Source organism: Symphodus melops (genome assembly GCF_947650265.1).
Source record: "Symphodus melops genome assembly, chromosome: 21".
In the NCBI taxonomy this organism is placed as follows: domain Eukaryota; kingdom Metazoa; phylum Chordata; class Actinopteri; order Labriformes; family Labridae; genus Symphodus; species Symphodus melops.
Genome location: NC_136711.1, coordinates 11421733 through 11440338, shown reverse-complemented (window position 1 = coordinate 11440338; position 18606 = coordinate 11421733). Strand labels below are relative to the sequence as shown.

At 38.9% G+C, this 18606-nt stretch overlaps 1 protein-coding gene across 2 annotated transcripts in view; it reads right to left on the bottom strand.

Moving 5' to 3' along the window:
• LOC306817045 (rho-related GTP-binding protein RhoN-like) overlaps positions 1-18606 on the bottom strand; it is a 31602-nt gene that overhangs the window by 11286 nt on the left and 1710 nt on the right. The window contains exons 2-4 of one of the 2 annotated variants that reach the window (XM_079333602.1): positions 16886-16993; positions 16626-16793; positions 15471-15558 (exon numbers count right to left, since the gene is read on the bottom strand). In XM_079333602.1, the coding sequence (XP_079189728.1) occupies positions 15471-15558; positions 16626-16733 (196 nt within the window). In that variant the 5' untranslated portion in view covers positions 16734-16793; positions 16886-16993. Of the gene's footprint in view, positions 1-15470; positions 15559-16625; positions 16994-18606 lie in introns of both variants that reach the window. The other variant, XM_079333601.1, reaches the window with a different exon arrangement.

The window sequence follows — 18606 nt, the reverse complement described above, 5'->3', positions numbered from 1 at the left end:
GCGTAAAATTGAAGAGTTCTGTTAAAAAAAAAAAAAAAACTTCAATGAAACAGGTCTTTTAAAAAAAAAATCTATAAATTCAATTTTTACTTAAATACTAAATGTCAAATGCCAGTTAATTGAAAGGCTGCCGTACAGTATTTGACATAGTGACGCAGAGCAGGCTGCAAAAAAAGCAACCCCATGCTGTGACTCCACATGGGGTTGTCATGCCTGTGACGTCTGAAACTCACAAAAAGCTGTTTCCTTTCTTCTCACGTCTGTTTGCACACAGAAAAAACCACTGCTAAGCAAGTTCTGTCTAAACCTTGTAGTGTTTTGTAATCCACTTGTGAGAGGCTTCTGAAGAAAGGTTGTGCTTGAGTTTAGAGAGGAAAGACTGGTGTGGAAAAGATATGTTTAAGAACTGATGAGTTCTTTACAGTGATGTGTTGAAGTGAGGATTAACAACATGATGCTATAGACATGAATGCAGAAATAAGGCTGCACCACAGGAGAGGACAGGTTGGTATTTGCTGTCCTTCTTATCTTAGAGCCTTCCATTTGAGCAACACAACATAAAGCAATGCTTCTTTTAATGTCAATGGACTGGCATAGCGTTCATTTACACATTTTCCAAAGCTAAAAGTGACATCTCCAATTGCTTGATTTTGTCTGATCAACAGTGCAACACATAACGTTTCAGATTACTATCGCATACTGCAGAACAAACAATCGAATTTAAGGGGCTCGGCACAGAAACTGCTGGATGTTTCCTGTTTGCTGAATCTCATTAACAATAATTAAAATGATCAATCCATAGATGCCTTTTTCAGTTTTAGTATTTAATATTTCTTGTTTGGGTTTCACAAAAGGCTCTTGGTGTTCTCAGCGTGTATCTTTTTTTATCTTGTTTTGTACAATGTAGTTTTCTGCTTCCATTAGCCCTTTACAGATTGTAGTTCTGCAACAGTGCATCTCGATGGGTAGCACAATCATCACATTGCCAGTCTTTCCCCCCGTGAAGACAGCAGGTCAGGGGTATAACGAAATCAACTCACCATTCCGCATCAGTGTATTACAAAGTGCACGCTCGGCGTAGCAGGGGGCGTATAGGTATTCCTGCTTTCAAATGGCATTCTGTAAGCATCACTTTTGTGTTTCTCTTTTGTGCATTGTTTTTTTTTTTCTATTGTTCTTATTTATTGGTTATTGTGTGAAAGGCAGCTAATTGTGTGCAGCACTCCAGTTCATGATGAATTTCCCTCAGGGGCCAACAAAGAGTATCGCATCTTATCATTTGGTATCATATCATATCGATCTATCAAAGAGCTGACGGGTCAGCGCCTGCAACATTAAGCCAGACGTTTGTTACAAATCTCTAATCTATGTCACATACTGTCCTCTCATAAATATATATATTTTTTTTATTTTTTTATTTTTTTTATGTGAGACAAAATACGAGGGGACAACTGTGTGTATATGATCCAAATAAGTTATTGTTATCAAGTCCTGCACGTATCATTGCCTAGCATTTCCTTTTTTTTTTTGGCGACATGATGGAAGAAAACAGAGTATTTTAAGAAGGTCACGAAAATGGCTTCAGTGTCTGAGCTCTTTCAAAGGAAACATGCTGTTTTCATGACTGTCAGACATAACACGTCATCAACTCTTTAAAAAGTGTCTTGTTTTTCCACTTCAGCTTTTTTCTCCTGGATTAGATGAACAAACCTTACCTCAGAAGTAATGATTCATGAGAAGTAACATTTAATGAGTCCCAATGGGCAGCTTTCTAAATGATCAATTAAAATGGGGGATATTATCCTCCATGTGTCGTTATTGATTTTCTTAATGCTCCAGAGATACAGTAGCTCCCTTTTTTTATCAACTCTAAACTCATTGTTATATTTTTGGAAGTGTCTTTGGTTAGTTAAGCTCAGAGCTGCAGAGTGACTGATAAGAGACAATCAGACTGCCTGTCGTATCTTTCACTCTTCTCAGCTCGGCATGATTCAGAAGGAGAAAAAAACACTTCTTGAGATTTTTGCGCTGACAATCACCATTAATCCCCTCTTATGACATCTCAATCTTTAGTCTTGCATCACACTCAGATATTCATTCATTTGTGTTGTCCCGTTTCTTTTTGTCATGCCCTTCTGGAGAAAGAGTGCAGGTCTAAACTTCCTAAACACATCCAAAGATGAAGCAGCAGCAGCTTTCAATACAATTGACTACCACATATTTCTTTCCACCACCTTCTGCTTGGAGCTCATTGTGTGTGCGATGTGGTGACAACCTGACTGTCTGGGAAATAAAGAAGGGAAATCAGCCTGTATGACTTTGGATTTGAACAATGGCAGCTTGGACACAAACAAATACACGCTGACAGAAAAGACAATTTGAGACACCCTGCAGAGCTAACAAGGTGTCATGTCTCACCTGTACAGAATCACGACTGACTTCAAAGCAATTCCAGCTGGAAATGTCTTATGCGTTACATGTTTTTGTTTGCAATTTCATTCAAAATACTCCCCAACGAGGCCAGATAGATGGTCTAATCTATTTCTAAAAAAGTTGCGCAATTTGTTCCTTCAGGGTTTTTTTTTTTTTTTACATAAAATGAAACTGGTTAAGCTGAGGAAATTAGAAACCTTTAAGTGCTACCAATTCTACAGAAGATTTGTTTAAAGATTAGATTGAGATTTGAAGCCAAAAAACAAGGTGACGAGTTTAACAAAACAGAGACTCTGCATGATGTATTGGCAAGTTGCAACGTAAAGATGGACAGTTAAACATCTCAAGTTTATTTAGGCAACATTTTTTGGAGGTTCAGCTTATTTTTTTTTCCACCTTTTGTTTTCCATGCAATGATGTTAAAGGAGATACTAATTCTTTTTCATTGGCTATGATTTTATGCTAGAGGTATTCTATATACAGTACTTCAATATTTGATCTTTCCAACTGCAGCTCTAAATGGGCAACCGAATTAATTTAAGCGAGCTCACAGAGCTCAGGTAGACAGGTGCTGTTTTCAGGCACATAGACGTTCATGAGTCGTGGATTCGTCTAACTAAAAAGCCCTATTCTTGCTGTCATGTGTACTCCTCTGCTTTAATACAAAACAAAAGTCTAAGTAGCACTTTGGAGGACTAAGTGATGGTGGTGATGCCAATAACATCAAGGAGTGACTACTTGTTTCCACGATCTGCTTGTCAACAATGTGACAAGCGATTACCACACACATGCGTGAATATCTCTCTATATAGCGTTTATTATGACAGGTGGTTCAGTCTTGTACTGTCGTAGAAGCCAATCACGAAATGGCTAAACCCAAAGTGCCTAATATCACTTGTCTACAGCTTACTTCCATTCTTTTAGTTGGACTTCCTGTAATTCTAGGGCTAATACATGAATACCAAACTGAAGTGAAATATCTACATGATGTTCAAATGTGTTTCTCATTTAATGGACACAGAAGGAGAAAACTGCCAGTGTGCAGAGTTTTGTCTGAAATCAGCAGTAATCCTTCAAGAATCCTTAATCTTAATGACAGAGTGACATCTGGGCATCTCCCCCTCCACATTAAACCTCCCAGCTCCTGTTGCGAGTGGGTGAATGCTGTCTAAGCAGCCTTATGTTTTTGTGGACAGCCCCATATACAGAAAACACATGAGCTCTTGGTCCATGGATTGTGTCTTTTGAGGAACACATGTTTTTATAGTTGACACTACAGCCTTTTTAGAATAGGAGTCAAACTAATCGCTTTTAACAAGTCTTTCTGCTGCGTTCTAGATAGTCTTTTGCTTTCGTGAGCAACTGAATGAAACGATGGACAGTTGAAGAACATCAGAACACTGAGTCAAAATCAAGGGTAAAGCAACAAATTTGATGGCTCACTTTATGTTTGTCCAAATGTTTTGCTGGAACATACAAATACTTACAAATAGTACCGTTAACTAGGAAGTGAATAATGCTAACATTAGCTATAAGGGCTATCAGATAAGTTATTTTATCTTGTAATATTTCCCGTATATACTTTAATGTACTTTCAATATGTAAAGCAAAGAAGAGCGCTGAGTAAATGAACATGTTTGAAACATCCAGCTTCTGACACTTAGCTTATTGCAGAAGAGAAAATAAAAATAAAAAGTCTACACATTTCTGGCTTCACTACAGAGCCTATTACAGTATAAAACTATACAGTAGAAACAGGGTCACCATAGTGCAGCCTTCCCATCCTTCAAGTAATGGCGAAGGTGTTGGTAGTTGAACTGAGTGGTCATAGCTATGTCTTGAATTATAGATGAGCAATAGAGAGGTTCTTAAGTGGAGGGATAGACCTCTTGAGTGTGTTACTGTGTCTGAACAAAATGCACAACAAATGTTTTCACACAATGGAGCAACTGAGCTGGGAGGTTTCAAACCACTGAAACATGACAAGTGTCTCAATATAGCCTGGCAATAATTTAAAGTTTATGCATCTGTTTTTCAGTCCATAATAATTTTGTTGATGTGGTAAAATGATTCACAGAAATCATGAAAGAAATAACAAGCAACACAAACAGGAGGAATACATTCGACAGCCATTCAAAAATTCATTAACCTGAAAAATACAAATCAATGTACAGCCTTAAAAAGCAAACAACAGAAACAAATCACTATGTATCTAACTTTGACGTGAAAAATAAGACAGCTTAAAGAAGTGGGGTTTTTAGATTTTTCAAACATTTAACTGATTTCGCTGCTGGTGGATGATGTTCTTCATTCTGGTTGCAATCATATAAAAAAACTGCGATTTTTGTTGAAGTTCGACATTGTGTATACCGGTAGTCATTAGGCTGTCATTTGATGACCTCAGTGGTCGCTCAATCATATAAGGGTTTAGTCATTCGGTAAATGTAAGCAGATGCCAAGGCCAATAAGTGCCTTTTAAGTGATGAGAAGAATCCTAAAATCAATTCTGAACTTCCCTGTAGCCAGATCACAGAGTCTTAAATGATGAGCCCTTGTTACGGGCATAGCTGCTGTATTATTTAACATGCATTTGCTGCTTACTATTGGGGATATCAGGGCTATAAAGAAATATTGAATTTGAACTTAAGTATACCACAATTCAGTGTATGTTCCTGAATCTCAGTACACAGATAGGGGGAGGCTGAATTTCTTTTTTTGTTTAATAATTAAGCTGACAACCTTACAATTAGGATAACATTGATTTAAAGGCATTAGTGTTTTGGATAGTAATCCAAAACGTTTGCCTCTGTTCACTCAGACTAGTCGACTCCATTCGACAGGCTGCTCAGTTACACATCCACTACTATCTAAGAGATGGACCATTTGTCTCCTGGGAAAGTGAGTGTAGACGCATCTAGACCATTGATTTTCATTGTGCCCCTGGTCGTCTAATGGTCTGGTTGAGCAGAAGAGAATCAGAGCAGGATGAGACACAGGCTTGATCTATACAAACCTCACTGACACTTTTTAAGCCTGAACTAAACCTGTTTTCTCCCATGCATGACTCTGAGCACTTAAAACCCAAACCCCAACACAATGTCCTGTCTCCTGTATCTTCATGCTTTGAACTCATCCTCTTCTATGATCTCTGAGCACTTACTCACAAGCTTACTCAAACATGCACAACCTTGCACATGCTAGGTAAAAAACAACATCAGCACTGGGCCTAGAAACCAGGTCCCCTTGCTCTCCGTACTCCTCTCCAAAACGCCTCCCGAGCAGCTCAGCACATCAAGCTATTTTCTCACTTTGTTTCTGTCAAGGAGCCAGGTGCCACTCACATGGATACTCACTGTGCTTTTCCAGCAGCCAACATGTACAGTAATTGGGGTCATAAAAGCTGCTCATGAATGAATGATGGATTGTTGAAGCAATCTCAACCACTGACTCAGTCAGCTTGGGATGGATGGATGGATGTGGAGATGTTTCAAACCAATTTTTTTTTTTTTTTTCAAGCCAAATTGTTGGTTCATTACTGTGTGGGTCTATATTAATGTGATATGAATGTTTTATTTTTCTATGGACTTGTTCAGAGAGCGTATGGCAGTAAACTGTCTTTTATTTCATGGTTGGACAGTTATTCACATAACATGTATTCACAACAAATTTATCTAAGAATAAATACTGTTTGATATGTTGGCCAAAAAGCATTGGGGAGAATGAGTCTTATCTTGAACCTGCTTTAATAAGTTCAGACTGGTAGAGTAAACTCTAACCCAAGAATGAGCAGAACATCTACAAACAAGCTAGCTAAGTGAACAAAAGCAGAAGCCCCTTTGACCTGCTACGTCCATAGAAAAGATGGGATATACATAATGTGGTACTGCTTTATTCACTGTATCTTTGAATAGTTCCCTCCCAGTGCTGCACTGTTGTTGTTTGCTAACGTAACGTGATAAATTACTAGAAATCAGTTTCACATTGCTGCTTACAAGCAGTTGTTTCTTATTGCTGTCATAAAACTTTAATGAATTGCAATGCCAGTTGGCCTGGGCAGTTTGTGGCAGAAAGAGCACCTGTGTTTTTCTTATTGACTTCTAGCCCTTGAGAAAATATCAGAAGTGGCATTCCTCTGAACAGGAAGCTGCCTGGGGAACAGAGTTCAAGGAAGCAAACCTCAAAAGGTTCCTTCACTGTTTCAAGGTGTGACTCCGCAGGTCGATCCTGTTTTCTTATTAACTCTTGCATCTCACTTTCACATGCTCAGCTGTGAAACCTGCATATTTTTGAGGTATGTGTTTTCGTAATGGGAAATGCGGCAGGCCACAACAACTGCTCTTTGTAGTCAGCGATGCAGAGGGGGAAAATAATTTGGAATTCTAGTGAAATGACTTTACTTTGAAGCAACCCTAATATGCACTTGCAATATATAGGCATGATGACTGACAATGGTATTGTTCTTACTTCTAGTCACAGCAGCAGTCAACAATTAAACTCCCGTGTCAGTGACAACAGACCACTAAACACAGGTCTCCAAGCCAAGTGAGAGGCTAGATCCAAAAAGAGGACCAGAAAATACAACACAAGAAACGTGTTACTGACTTTCTTATTAAACAGTGTAACTTATGACAAAAGTTAAAATAATGGGCTTTAGTGGAATTAAGACAATAAACCAGTTTAATTTATCTTTTAATGTGCAATAAAAGATCATTTTATTGTTTACAAATTAGAGCAGCTCAAAAAAGTATAAACCCCCATCCATCCATTATCTTTACTGCTTTTCCCATTCAGGGTCGCAGGGGGTTGGAGCTGATACCAGCTGTCAGTGGGCGAGAGGCGGGGTACACGCTGGACTGTTTGCCAGTCAATCACAGGGCTGGCATATAGAGACAGACAAATCAGCCACACTCACATTCACGCTGACGGGAAATTAAGAAAAATTAAGAGTCACCAAGTAACCTAAACGAGCATGTGTTTGGACTGTGGGAGGAAGCCAGAGTACCCAGAGGGAACCCCAGATGCACGGGGAGAACATGCAAACTCCACACAGAGAGGTTCCTGTCTGACAGGGATTCAAACCAGGAACCTCCTTGCTGTGATGCAACAGCGTGCCAGCCTACACATTTGCCTAGATAATACAACTACTGTAAAACCTGTAAAATGTGTTCATTGACATTTCCATTTCCATATCAGGCAGACAGAAAACCACTTAGCCTGTTCCTATTTCTAGTCACAGTAGCTTGGTGAGTGGTCCAGCACTCAAATGATGAAGCGGTGACTAACACCATTGTCTGGAAGCTGTCCTCTAGCTTATTGTTTTCATTTGTTATGTTTTACATTCAAAAAGTAAACTGCACTTCACCCTCTCACAACTTGACTTCAATACTGCCATAAAATCTGTACACTAGACGGTCTTGATCCTTTCAGAAATAACCTTGCTCTTTGGCTGCCTTCACCCACATTTAAATGCGTTTGATTGTTTTATTGTACAATTTGATATGCACATAAAGCTCCCCCTCTAGGCTCTCCAGCTTGACAAGTCAATCACATGCCTACTCATAAAGAACAGAAGGGTAAAGAGGACAAAGTCGGTTTAAGTGACAGGTTTAATATTATTAGTTGATATGTAATTACATCGGCTTCTCGAGAAAAAAATGCGATTCTAGGGCATATTCATAATCAGCATTAAATGAGTCATTAAGAATGAAAAGGTCACCCCTACAGTCTAAGCATTAATTCAATGTATGACCTTTTGAAGTCTTACATTGGCAAATTGGTTAATAATGAAGCAGATGCCTTTTTTAATGTTAGGATTTAACCATATTCTCCTGAACAATATAAATAGCTCCACAATACAATACCATTAGATTAAAACTCTGTTAGCTTTTAGCCATTTTACAGGTTACCATTGAAAGAAATTAAATTCTTAGCTCATTTTATGTTAGCAAGGACTTTACACATTTCTGTATGTGTAACACTGTGTAATCCTGACAAAGCAATTCTTAAGCCGTTGTTGGCTCACTATCGCTAACTAGCTAGCAAGTAGCTGAAACTAATATCAGCAGCTGTTGATAGCTGGTAGCCTATCAAATGTGGTGTTTTAGCTTTTAGTTGCTCTCTAGATTTTTACTTTTCATTGTTTATGTGCAGATCAACATAGAAGTTGTAAAATGATAAGTTGTCAAGTTTCCTAAAATTACTTGACTTGGAACCTGGAACACAGCTGTGCAATATCACTTCAGCATTTGAGCTTCTCACACTTTTAGTTCGATTTCAGAGGGAAATAGCCTTCATGTGAACATGGCCTTGTATACGTGCTAGATAAAGATCATTGTTTGATATATTACAGTTAGGTCAGCAGAACAATTAGACTCAGCACAAATCAAGTATTATTTAAAATAAGATTAGAGTGATTCCCGTGTGGTTTCTGAACTGACAGGACACACTGACTAAAGGTTGAAGGCAGCAGAGGCTTTCTGGAGAAAATGAAAAAAAAAACAGACTTAGAAAGTAGTTATGGAGAGACATGAAGACGGATAGAGAGATGGACAAAGAAAACGCAAGGTAAGCTAATAAAGTGCAAGAGTGCTGAGAGGGCAGTGCCCCGGTACATGGAGGCTCATGACCTTGAATTGCTGGAAACTTAAAAAAGGAGAAGAGACTTGGTGAGGTAGCCAGAGTAGTTATAAGAAAAAGACTGAATGAAATTAAAGCGAGGAAGAGAAAAAGTGCAGAGATTGGCAAATCAAGACAGTAAAACTTTGTTAAAGCACATGAGGTCTGCTGGCATCAGATTTTACAAGTTATTGTTATTTGAGTCATTCTTAGATCAAACTTCCCTTGCTATTTTCTGGCTTCACACTGCCGTAACATCATAATCAACACTGTTCCCAATTGAAGACTAATTTGTTTGTGTTTTATGGTGTTGCTTGAGCGTACAATTGCCTTTTAATGACTCTATAAGGTCCAGTGCACATTCAAATAGAAGAAGCTTATTATAAAAGAGTATTTTTCTAATTATCCTATCCATTTGTTATGAGCACATTTCATTTAAAACTGTTTCTCAATAAATTCTGATATAAAATAGACAACATAAAGCATATATAGAATGAAATAAAAACGTGTACATAAAACACCATAAACTATAAATGTGACATATTTTCAAAACGTCCCTGAACCGGAGTAAAAAAAAAAAAAAAAAAAAAGCTGTTCATATTGCCATAGTCAGGCTGGATTACTCTGAAAGGGCAAAAGAGAAAATGTGCACAGTGAAGTGTCTCGCAAAATGCAAAGGCAAACCAGAAAGGAAGAAAATATCTTTTTTGGCTTATGCACAAATGGAGCAATTCTCTTTTGAATGACTGGATGCTTTCTTGGAGGGTCCAGTTGTTGATGTTCATAGATCTGTGTTGCAACCTCGACTGTGGCCTTGGTGGGAACTGAAAAGGACAACACTAGGATGAATATAACTCTTGTAATTAATAGGTTGTTGGCAACATCCCAAACAGATTTGGCTAACATGAACACGATGTCTGACTGAACAATGAGGTGAGACAAACTCGTGATTCCTCAGACTGATTACAAGGCCTTGGCAGAGTGTTAACTTCAATGCTGAAGCATCATAAATGCAAATCAGTGAAACACTAGCGAGATGACAGGTCTCAGCAAGATGGCTCCACATGACTCATTAGAGATTTGATCATATCTTTTTCACTAATGTTTGATACCTGCATTTGAGGGATCAATGCAATAAATGTGTCAATTTGAATCTCTCTTCACAGATCAAACATAGATCTAAGAAACATATTAGCTGATATACATTTATTGCTTTTTTCCCGTCACCAATATTGATGTCGACCCCAAAAATCCCAAGCTGCCGTGCCCTATTTTTATTTGATTTTTTTTTAACTTGCTGACTGCTTGCTAACTAATACATTGAAATGACAAAGCATCCAGCAGAGGAAAGGGGTTCCAGACATTTTTTGTCACATGGCTCTTTAGCCCATTATTGTTCCCTCTTATTAAAATAGCCATTAAAAAGTCAATGTTAACTGGACTCTCCAGAATATTTAATCAACATGAACCAAAGCCCAACCTTGAAGAATATCTGTTTCATTCTTTCATGTGCAAGAAGAATGGTGATAAGTATGCAATAAATGCTGGTATGTTTCTGGCCATTACCATTGGCAAGTATTTAAGGAACAAAAAAAAGGGGGTTGTTCTGACCGATACTTGGGAAATAAACAGCAACTTTATCCGTCTAATAACTCAGCCTTGCCTCTTTTGAACCACTGCTAGGTGAAGGAAAACTGTACCCTGATTTGATTTTTTTCCCAGGGATGTTGCCACTGGTCAACATCATACCAAAGTTCATACCCTTTGTGTTACCTTAACTGGCAAAAGTGACTAACTTCAACGGTATGAATCTCAATGTGAGACTTGTAGACTTTTACTTTGAACTGCAGAGAGAAGTTGACATTTGAACAAATTAAAATTCGGTGGCAGTTGTGCAAACGTTATCTGCAGAGAAACATTGTGTGACATGATCAAAGCAGCCCCGTAACAGCGTCTGAATGGACCTTGAGGTGAGGCATTTTCTGTCAACTGCTGTTTCCAAGGCTGGGAATGCACTTTGAATCTCGGCTTGACTCCTGTTGTTGTGATCTTAATCTTAACTCGGTGTCACACACAACACGGCATGAAAGACAAAAAAAGGAAAGAGATTAAGATGGTGGAGAGATTGGGAAGAAAATGAAGGCTAGCAGAGATGTAAACAGAAGAAAGAAGGCCCGGGGGGGAATTTTGTTTGGCAGGTTGAGGGGAAAAAAAAAAAGAGTTTAACCTACAAGGCAGGGAGTGTGAAAACAAGCAAGCGAGGTTGGTGAGGCGGTGGGTGGTGTAGTGAGATATAGAATGAAGCAGACAAGGGGCAAGTGTTTGGTCACACAGCAAGTGCCTGATTAATTAAATCCACTGTTTGTTTCTGCACAATCAGAGGGCAGCTCGGAGGCATGTTTCTGGCACCTCGACGAACAAACCCTCCTCTCTGTAAGACGGAGCCACACTCAGCTTCTTCTCCTCTTATCTACCAGCCACACAGGAGCTCTGGTCTTACAGCTTCAATTCTGCTGCAAGTTTATATTCTTTATCATCTACGTCCTTAGGTAGTTTGAAGCCACTCACAACAAAACTGTTTCGTTAAATGCCACTTGCAGAATTAACTTGACCTTCAGTGGGTACTCTGCCTGCATTATAAATCCAGAATTCTCAGCTAAATTAATTAACTCATCCATCTCTGCACCTATCAGCTTGTTTTAGCTTGCTGTTATACTTTTTGTACACTCAAACGCTCATTGTTATGATACTTGGCAATGGAGAAAAGAAAAAAAGGATTTCTTTTTAATGCTTGTTCAACTTCCTCTCGTTGTGTTTACCTGCTGTCATGCAAAGTGCACAAACTGGCATGCCATGCACCAAAACACAGACACAGACAAACCTAGTGCCAACAAACATTTCCCTGGCTGTTATCCATGCCTGCACATGCATGTGAATACAGCACACACACACACACACACACACACACACACACACACACACACACACCACGCACAAACAAAAAATCAGCATGTACTTACTCAAAGAAATTGGTGATTGCATTAAAAAAAAAGTATGAACATAAGTTGAATACTCAAAGGTAGTATGGCAACTGTCACAGCACGCATAAAAAGACACCCTTATATTCACTCCAACTGACTGTCGCCCCCCCCCCCCCCCCCCCCCCCCCTTCAGTCATTAGGAAGAGGAGTCAGGTACCAGGGGGACTTGTGGTAATACTGATGTAGGTGCCAATGCACCCGTCTCCTGACACCGACCAAGAATAGCTTGCAGGGACGCTGTAAGGCAACGCACCCTTCTCCTCTGAGCTTATGGAGAGCGAGAGTGAACCAGCTCAGGTCAGGCTCGGGTCGTCTGTCATAATGTGTGCATCATTAAAAGACTGTTTTTGGACTGACATCCAATTAAAGAAAGGGTTTAGACTTTTGTGGGGTCTAGCCTGGCAAATGATAAAACCATTGTTTATTCACTAAAACTGTATACAAGTGAGGGAAGCTTGACAACATAAACAGCTTGTCAGTGACAATGTTGGGAAACTTAAGTCCATAAGGGACAACGTATGTTCGCGGCTAAGCAGAGAAAGTGTATCCATTTATCTTCAGATGTTTTTCATGTTTCTGTTAATCTGACTGAACTCACCAGAAACTTTGACTTGCACGGAGAACTGACGTGATTGGCGTGAATTTGTTGCTCAGGGTGTCTTTCAGAGTTGCGAAAAAAGTCCTTGCTGCGTCTTTTTATGTTGCGGTGGCAACTCAAGTCTATGTCTATTTGAAGACACATTAAAGCTCACAGATTGTATTAGCATGTTGTTGACCATTTACGTGACAGCGTGTTAAATCAACGGATCAGCAGATTTTAAGCCAAACTATTTTCTTCACCCAGCTGCAGTGAATTCCACACGTCTCACACTGCACATCAAACATAAACTATGTCCATGAGAGAACTTTAAAGCAGCAGTTAGGCAGGCATTGCAACTTTTTGACAAAGCCTGGCACGCTGCATTATGCTAAGCTAAGTTATTTATTTGCAGAGATGAGAGTGGTATCTTTTTATTTTTTTTATTTTTTTTACTTCCAGCACTATTCGGCTTACTATAAGATGTTATGGTAAAGTGTTATAGAGACACTCATGAATGAGTAATGATTGCTTCATAAATCAGTAAAAAGCCATTCATAATTCCAGTATTTGGTCTGCCAGGTTGTAAAACACCCCTCGGCTGGCGTTTATACTCCCATAAACCCTTTTTTATGATTTCCTGAGCATCGGGCTCAGTAAGGAAGGGATTTTTGTCAAATACATTAATCGAAGATGATTAACATCTTGTTCATTTATGTGCACACATACACACCTAGGAGTGCTGTGTCCTCTATTGTTGCAAAAGATGCCTTTGATATGACATAATTAAGTCCTGAATGCTCCCATTGCGATGATGAATCGTGTGTTTTTGGGCGGTTGAGTGAATTACAGTTTAAGCATCATTTTAGTATGATTGTGATCCATCACACAGCTCATTGAGGAAATAAAAGGTGTGTGTGTGAGAGAGAGCGACAACACACAATTTCAGAGGGTGTTGTTCAAACACAGTGGAGTGACCTCACCCAGCGCGAGCCAACAAGCAACACCAGCTCCTGCAGCTGCAGCTTGTCTAGCTGGTCTTTCTGTGTGTCTACATGGGTGGAGGCTAACGCAGCACATTAAAAGCTATTCTCTCTGCGGCCGTCTGAGAACAAGTTTGAAGGTGTTGTTATGTAAGTGGAGATGAAATGTGAAAGGGGCTGAAGGCTTACAAATACAGAAAGTTTACTTGTGTGCAGGGACTGAAAGAATCTGACAGTTCGACAGACGCTCTGTCTCTTCTTTAAAATGCTGAGCACAAAAGTTTGCAAGCCCGAAAATGAGTCAACTCTATGGCTTTGAAAAGGTGCTCCTTTCACACCTGTGAGTGGACAAATAGATCTGCAATCAAAATTCATTCATGTATTATTTGTAACAACACAAATGCTTTGTCGCATGCTATTTAAATCTGTATTAAAGACACGTATGCAGATAGTTAGTCGTACCTGAATAAGAATTTTGGCGACAACATATATGGCTTTGACCATGCGTTCCTTTTTTTTTTTTTTTTTTTTTTTTTTTCTCAATTCAGCGCTATATGAAACTTCTGCATAGACCTGAATGAGTCTCCTGTTTTACCTGTTAGTCACATGTTTATCAGAGGTTTCTGTGAGTACATGCTGTCAACCGGACTCATACAGTTTATCAAAGAACACATTTTTTTGGTATGTTTGAACGTCTTCTCAGTCTCTTTTGACAGTTGCATCAAACAAGAAGCGTTGCAGTAGATCAGTCTGTAGAGACTTGGGTTGGGAACCAGATGGTCGTCGGTTCAAGTCCCAGTACAGGTCAAGTGGAATTGGGACTGATTGCTGGTTGCACTGCAGAAGCACTGTACCTTCGACTGCTTGGGGTGGCAGCCTCCAGTCTGACATCTCTACATATTTTAAGTCTATTGGTCCTTTTTCTGCTTTTGTTTGACAAAGTGTGAAGTCCAGTGGCGCTTCTTTCTACATTAATAAAGTACATTTTAAAGTACATAAAATGTAACAGGCTAGCTAATGCAAAAAGCATGGCAAGAGATTCTCACACATTTGAAGGGAAATGGATTTTCACAATGCTTTACTGAATTTAAATACCTATTTTACTTGTTTTGCAGAAGAGGAGACCCCAAAGGTTTATTTGTCTTCCTGCACTGAACAAGTAATGAACATTAATTACTTTTAACCTAAATAAGATGGGAACTTTAAACAAGTTGACAGCAGTTGAGTTCTCAGCCCCTCCATTCATGTGACAATCTAACAGAGTGGGAATAACTGTGTGTTTGTGTGGGAATCTGCTTTACTTGGGTTTTGGTGACCTGATCATTATAGGGTGGGTTAAAAGCTCGCCGTGCCGTTGCTCCTGCATTGGTGCCGCGTACAATGACACAGCTAAAAAGGAACTGAATATATCAAACAGACAAAATGTTTGAAGGCAACTGTTGACTGACGAGTTGTTTATCCTCTCACAGAGCTGATACGGCTCTTTAAGTGGCCGCTCTCAACAACACACAAAGTGTGAAAGTGATGACAGGAGAAGTACACAAACTGGACGAGCACACAAGCTCTGTGTGTGTTCAAATGTTGCATCTCAAACAGAATTAAATAGGTTATAAACATATAGTACTCCCAACAGATTGCATTGACACATTTCAGCATTGGTTGCTAATATTTTTGGCCCGCAGCCTGGATGTTGTTGAACGCTCTGAGGATACATCTGCTTGCCAATCTGGAGGGCCTCAAGTAACTTTCTCAGCTCCTCATCACATCGGTTTAATAATCTAACCATGCCAGGAAAGAAACTAAACCACCAGCACGTCTCACCTGAAGTGTCCCACATGTTGAGCTCGATCCTCTGTTTGTCGATCTCGAAGCTGGCTGTGTAGTTCTCAAACACCGTGGGAACATAGTTCTGCAATCACACATAGGCAGCTCAAATGAGATGAAAGTGAAGGAGGGTTGTGTACGATGTAAGATTCAATCCAAGAAAAGATAATACAAAGACAATTAGTATATTTCAAGCATCTTTAACTCATAAATCTCAGAGGCACAAGAGACTGTGTGAAAAGTAGATGAGGCCAATGTTGAGCTCTGACCTATTTCCAATAATTGCTATGTGGGCTGACAAGCTCTGACTTCATTATCTTGACAGTTGGAGAATTTGATTTAGACATTAACTTCTATAAGGAGGATAATTCAGTCACATGTTTCTTACTTCCTCATACAACACACAATTTACTGATTGTAAATGTTTAGTTTATATCTGCAAATAACTCACATCTCCATGTGGCCTACTGCTCATATATTGAAAGTTTACAGTCATCAGACGGAACCATCACAGGGATTTCATGGATTATTTTATTTTAATTAATCCGAATGTTCAGACTCTAAAAAAAAAAGAAGTTTGTTTTCTTTGATTCTTCAGTTTGTTTGTTTTTAATGCCCGATCTAAAAAAACATGTTGGAAACAGAAGTTGATTATTGGCACAATAGCTGTCAGCGACATATCCGACCACACTGCTCCAACAGCTCTGTGCGCTTTTGTGCGTCGCGCTCAAACATCTGTTTTGCGCAGATTTTCGCAGGATTTAAAAAAATATGAGTAGCCAGCCTTTAAAAAAATATAGACTATCACCATAAGACAAGCAAAACTATTTATATGACGAACAAAGACATACACCTGTTAAAATTAAACACAGTTTGGCGTCATATGGGAGAGTGTCCACAGTAGCCTATAGGTCATTAATAAGGGAAAACACATAGCCTACATAGAATTAAAAATAAACGTCGTTTCTGTTATAACTTAGTTATAAAACAATGGCAATAAGCAGGGTTTGAAGTTTCTCTGAGGACTAAATGTTATTCTGGATGGAGACACTATCACGCGGTTTGGTTTCAGGGACTTTGCGCACTTGTACTGCAGTCATCATTCATGTGTTGTTGTTATTTTTTTTTTATTAATAAACGAGTCTGTCTTACCTCCGGGTACGAGTCCTTCGCAAAAACGTGCAGGAGAGCCGTCTTTCCACACTGCGCATCTCCAACCACCACGATCTTACAGCGAAGTAATCCCTTAGTGCCCTCCATCGTGCCCCGAGTATCACTGAGTGTCTCCGTGTCAGTGTCTGCTTGTCATTGAGCTCCAAACTAGTTCAGAGACGCAGAGTACTTCTGAATTTGTTTCCAGAGAAGAAGACTTCACTTGACAGACAAATTTCAAACTCCACAGTCTGACTGACTTTTGTCTACATGCTCTGAGCAGTGATGCGCTGCTCTGATCCACCGGTGAACTGAGACTCACTGACACACCTGTCAGAGAGCGACCACAGAGCCGTTTCCTGTCACATCTTTCAAAATAAAGCACAAGACATGTTTTTTTTTAATCTAAAAAAAAATACATAGCCTATACAATATGTAGCTTGACACAAAGTGTTTGACTTAAAAGGTATTTGGGCATGGGCATACAACTTTCTTACTTTTATTGTATTTAACTCTGCAACATGAAGACCGAGAAACGTAAGAAATAATAGAAGTAATAATAATAAGCTACTTATGCAATCCAGGAACAACAAACAATAGAAGGCTTAGGCACTCAATATAGGATGTTTATTCAATCCCAAAACTAGCATGCTAACTCCTTCATACCGTTTAAATGGCTCTTTCAAAATCTGAGGAAGATGGTTTTTTTTTAAATTTAGACAACCTTTGTCTCGTGTCTATAATATAGGCTAACCTTTTCTATCTATCTATCTATCTATCTATCTATCTATCTATCTATCTATCTATCTATCTATCTATCTATCTATCTATCTATCTATCTATCTATCTATCTATCATCTATCTAATCTGATAAAGTGCAAAATACATCTATACATCATGTAAAAAAACATGTCATTTTCTCTGTATTCCCATGAGAAGAGTTCATTTCATCTTAAATCAAAGACATTATTTTAACTGGCCCGTGAGCTCTAATAAAACCATTAGAGCTGTATCTGATCTATGAACTCCATCTAGGATTTAGTCAGAGACAGAGAAGTCTCTTCTGACAATGACTCTAGCTCCATCTATTGGTCAAACTGAGTATTACTTTACACAGGGTAAATTAATAGTGCAGTCACCTGTTGTTTAGTTCACTTAACACATTTGCAACGACAAAGGAAAATGACCTGATCTAATATTCCTGGAGATGCCATAGTGTTTAGGCCTTATCAGAAAATATGTGTTGGTTTCTGTTTTAATAAGAAATATCAATTCACATGAAACCAACTTAAAAGGCAGACTGTGTTTTTCTCTTTTTCAAATGTATTCTCGGATTTGTGAAAGACATCTGAAACTGTGCGAACAAAGTGAAAGTTAAAATGAGTCAAAGGTTAGGTTCGTAGCGTTGACACATTACTGTGGCTGACGGCAGCTGGGACAGGATACAAAACCTCTGTGCAGAAACAAGCAGCCACAGCGTGCAGTAAACACATCCTGAATGTCACTGAAAAACAAATGATTAGGTGACTACTACTGTGTCTATATTTATACAAAACATTTATAACTAACCAACATGCTTGCGGCAGCTGGATGAGGGTGTTGACTGTGTGTGACAACTTTAAAGTGGGAGACATTAAGTGTAGCTTCAATCTGCAACTTCTGACCTCACATACAGTGTGTCAGTATTATTTAAAAGAGGAATTTCCTGCCCCATTTTTTAAGCCCATCTCTTTCTGTCTTACAGTCGCTTCACTTCCTGTCTAATATACTAAAACTGTGTTGGGTGATGAAACAAGTCATTGCCATTAAAGGAAATAGTCCATATACAGTATAACTTGAGCTTGTACTGATAAGATAATAATGTAAAAAATTAAAAGAAACTTTTCATTTATTTAGAACTTTTCAAAATAAAGTTATGCAACATAAAGTGCTTTTTAAGCAAAATGTGAAGCTGTTGGTTAAAAAATGTTACTGAAAGAGT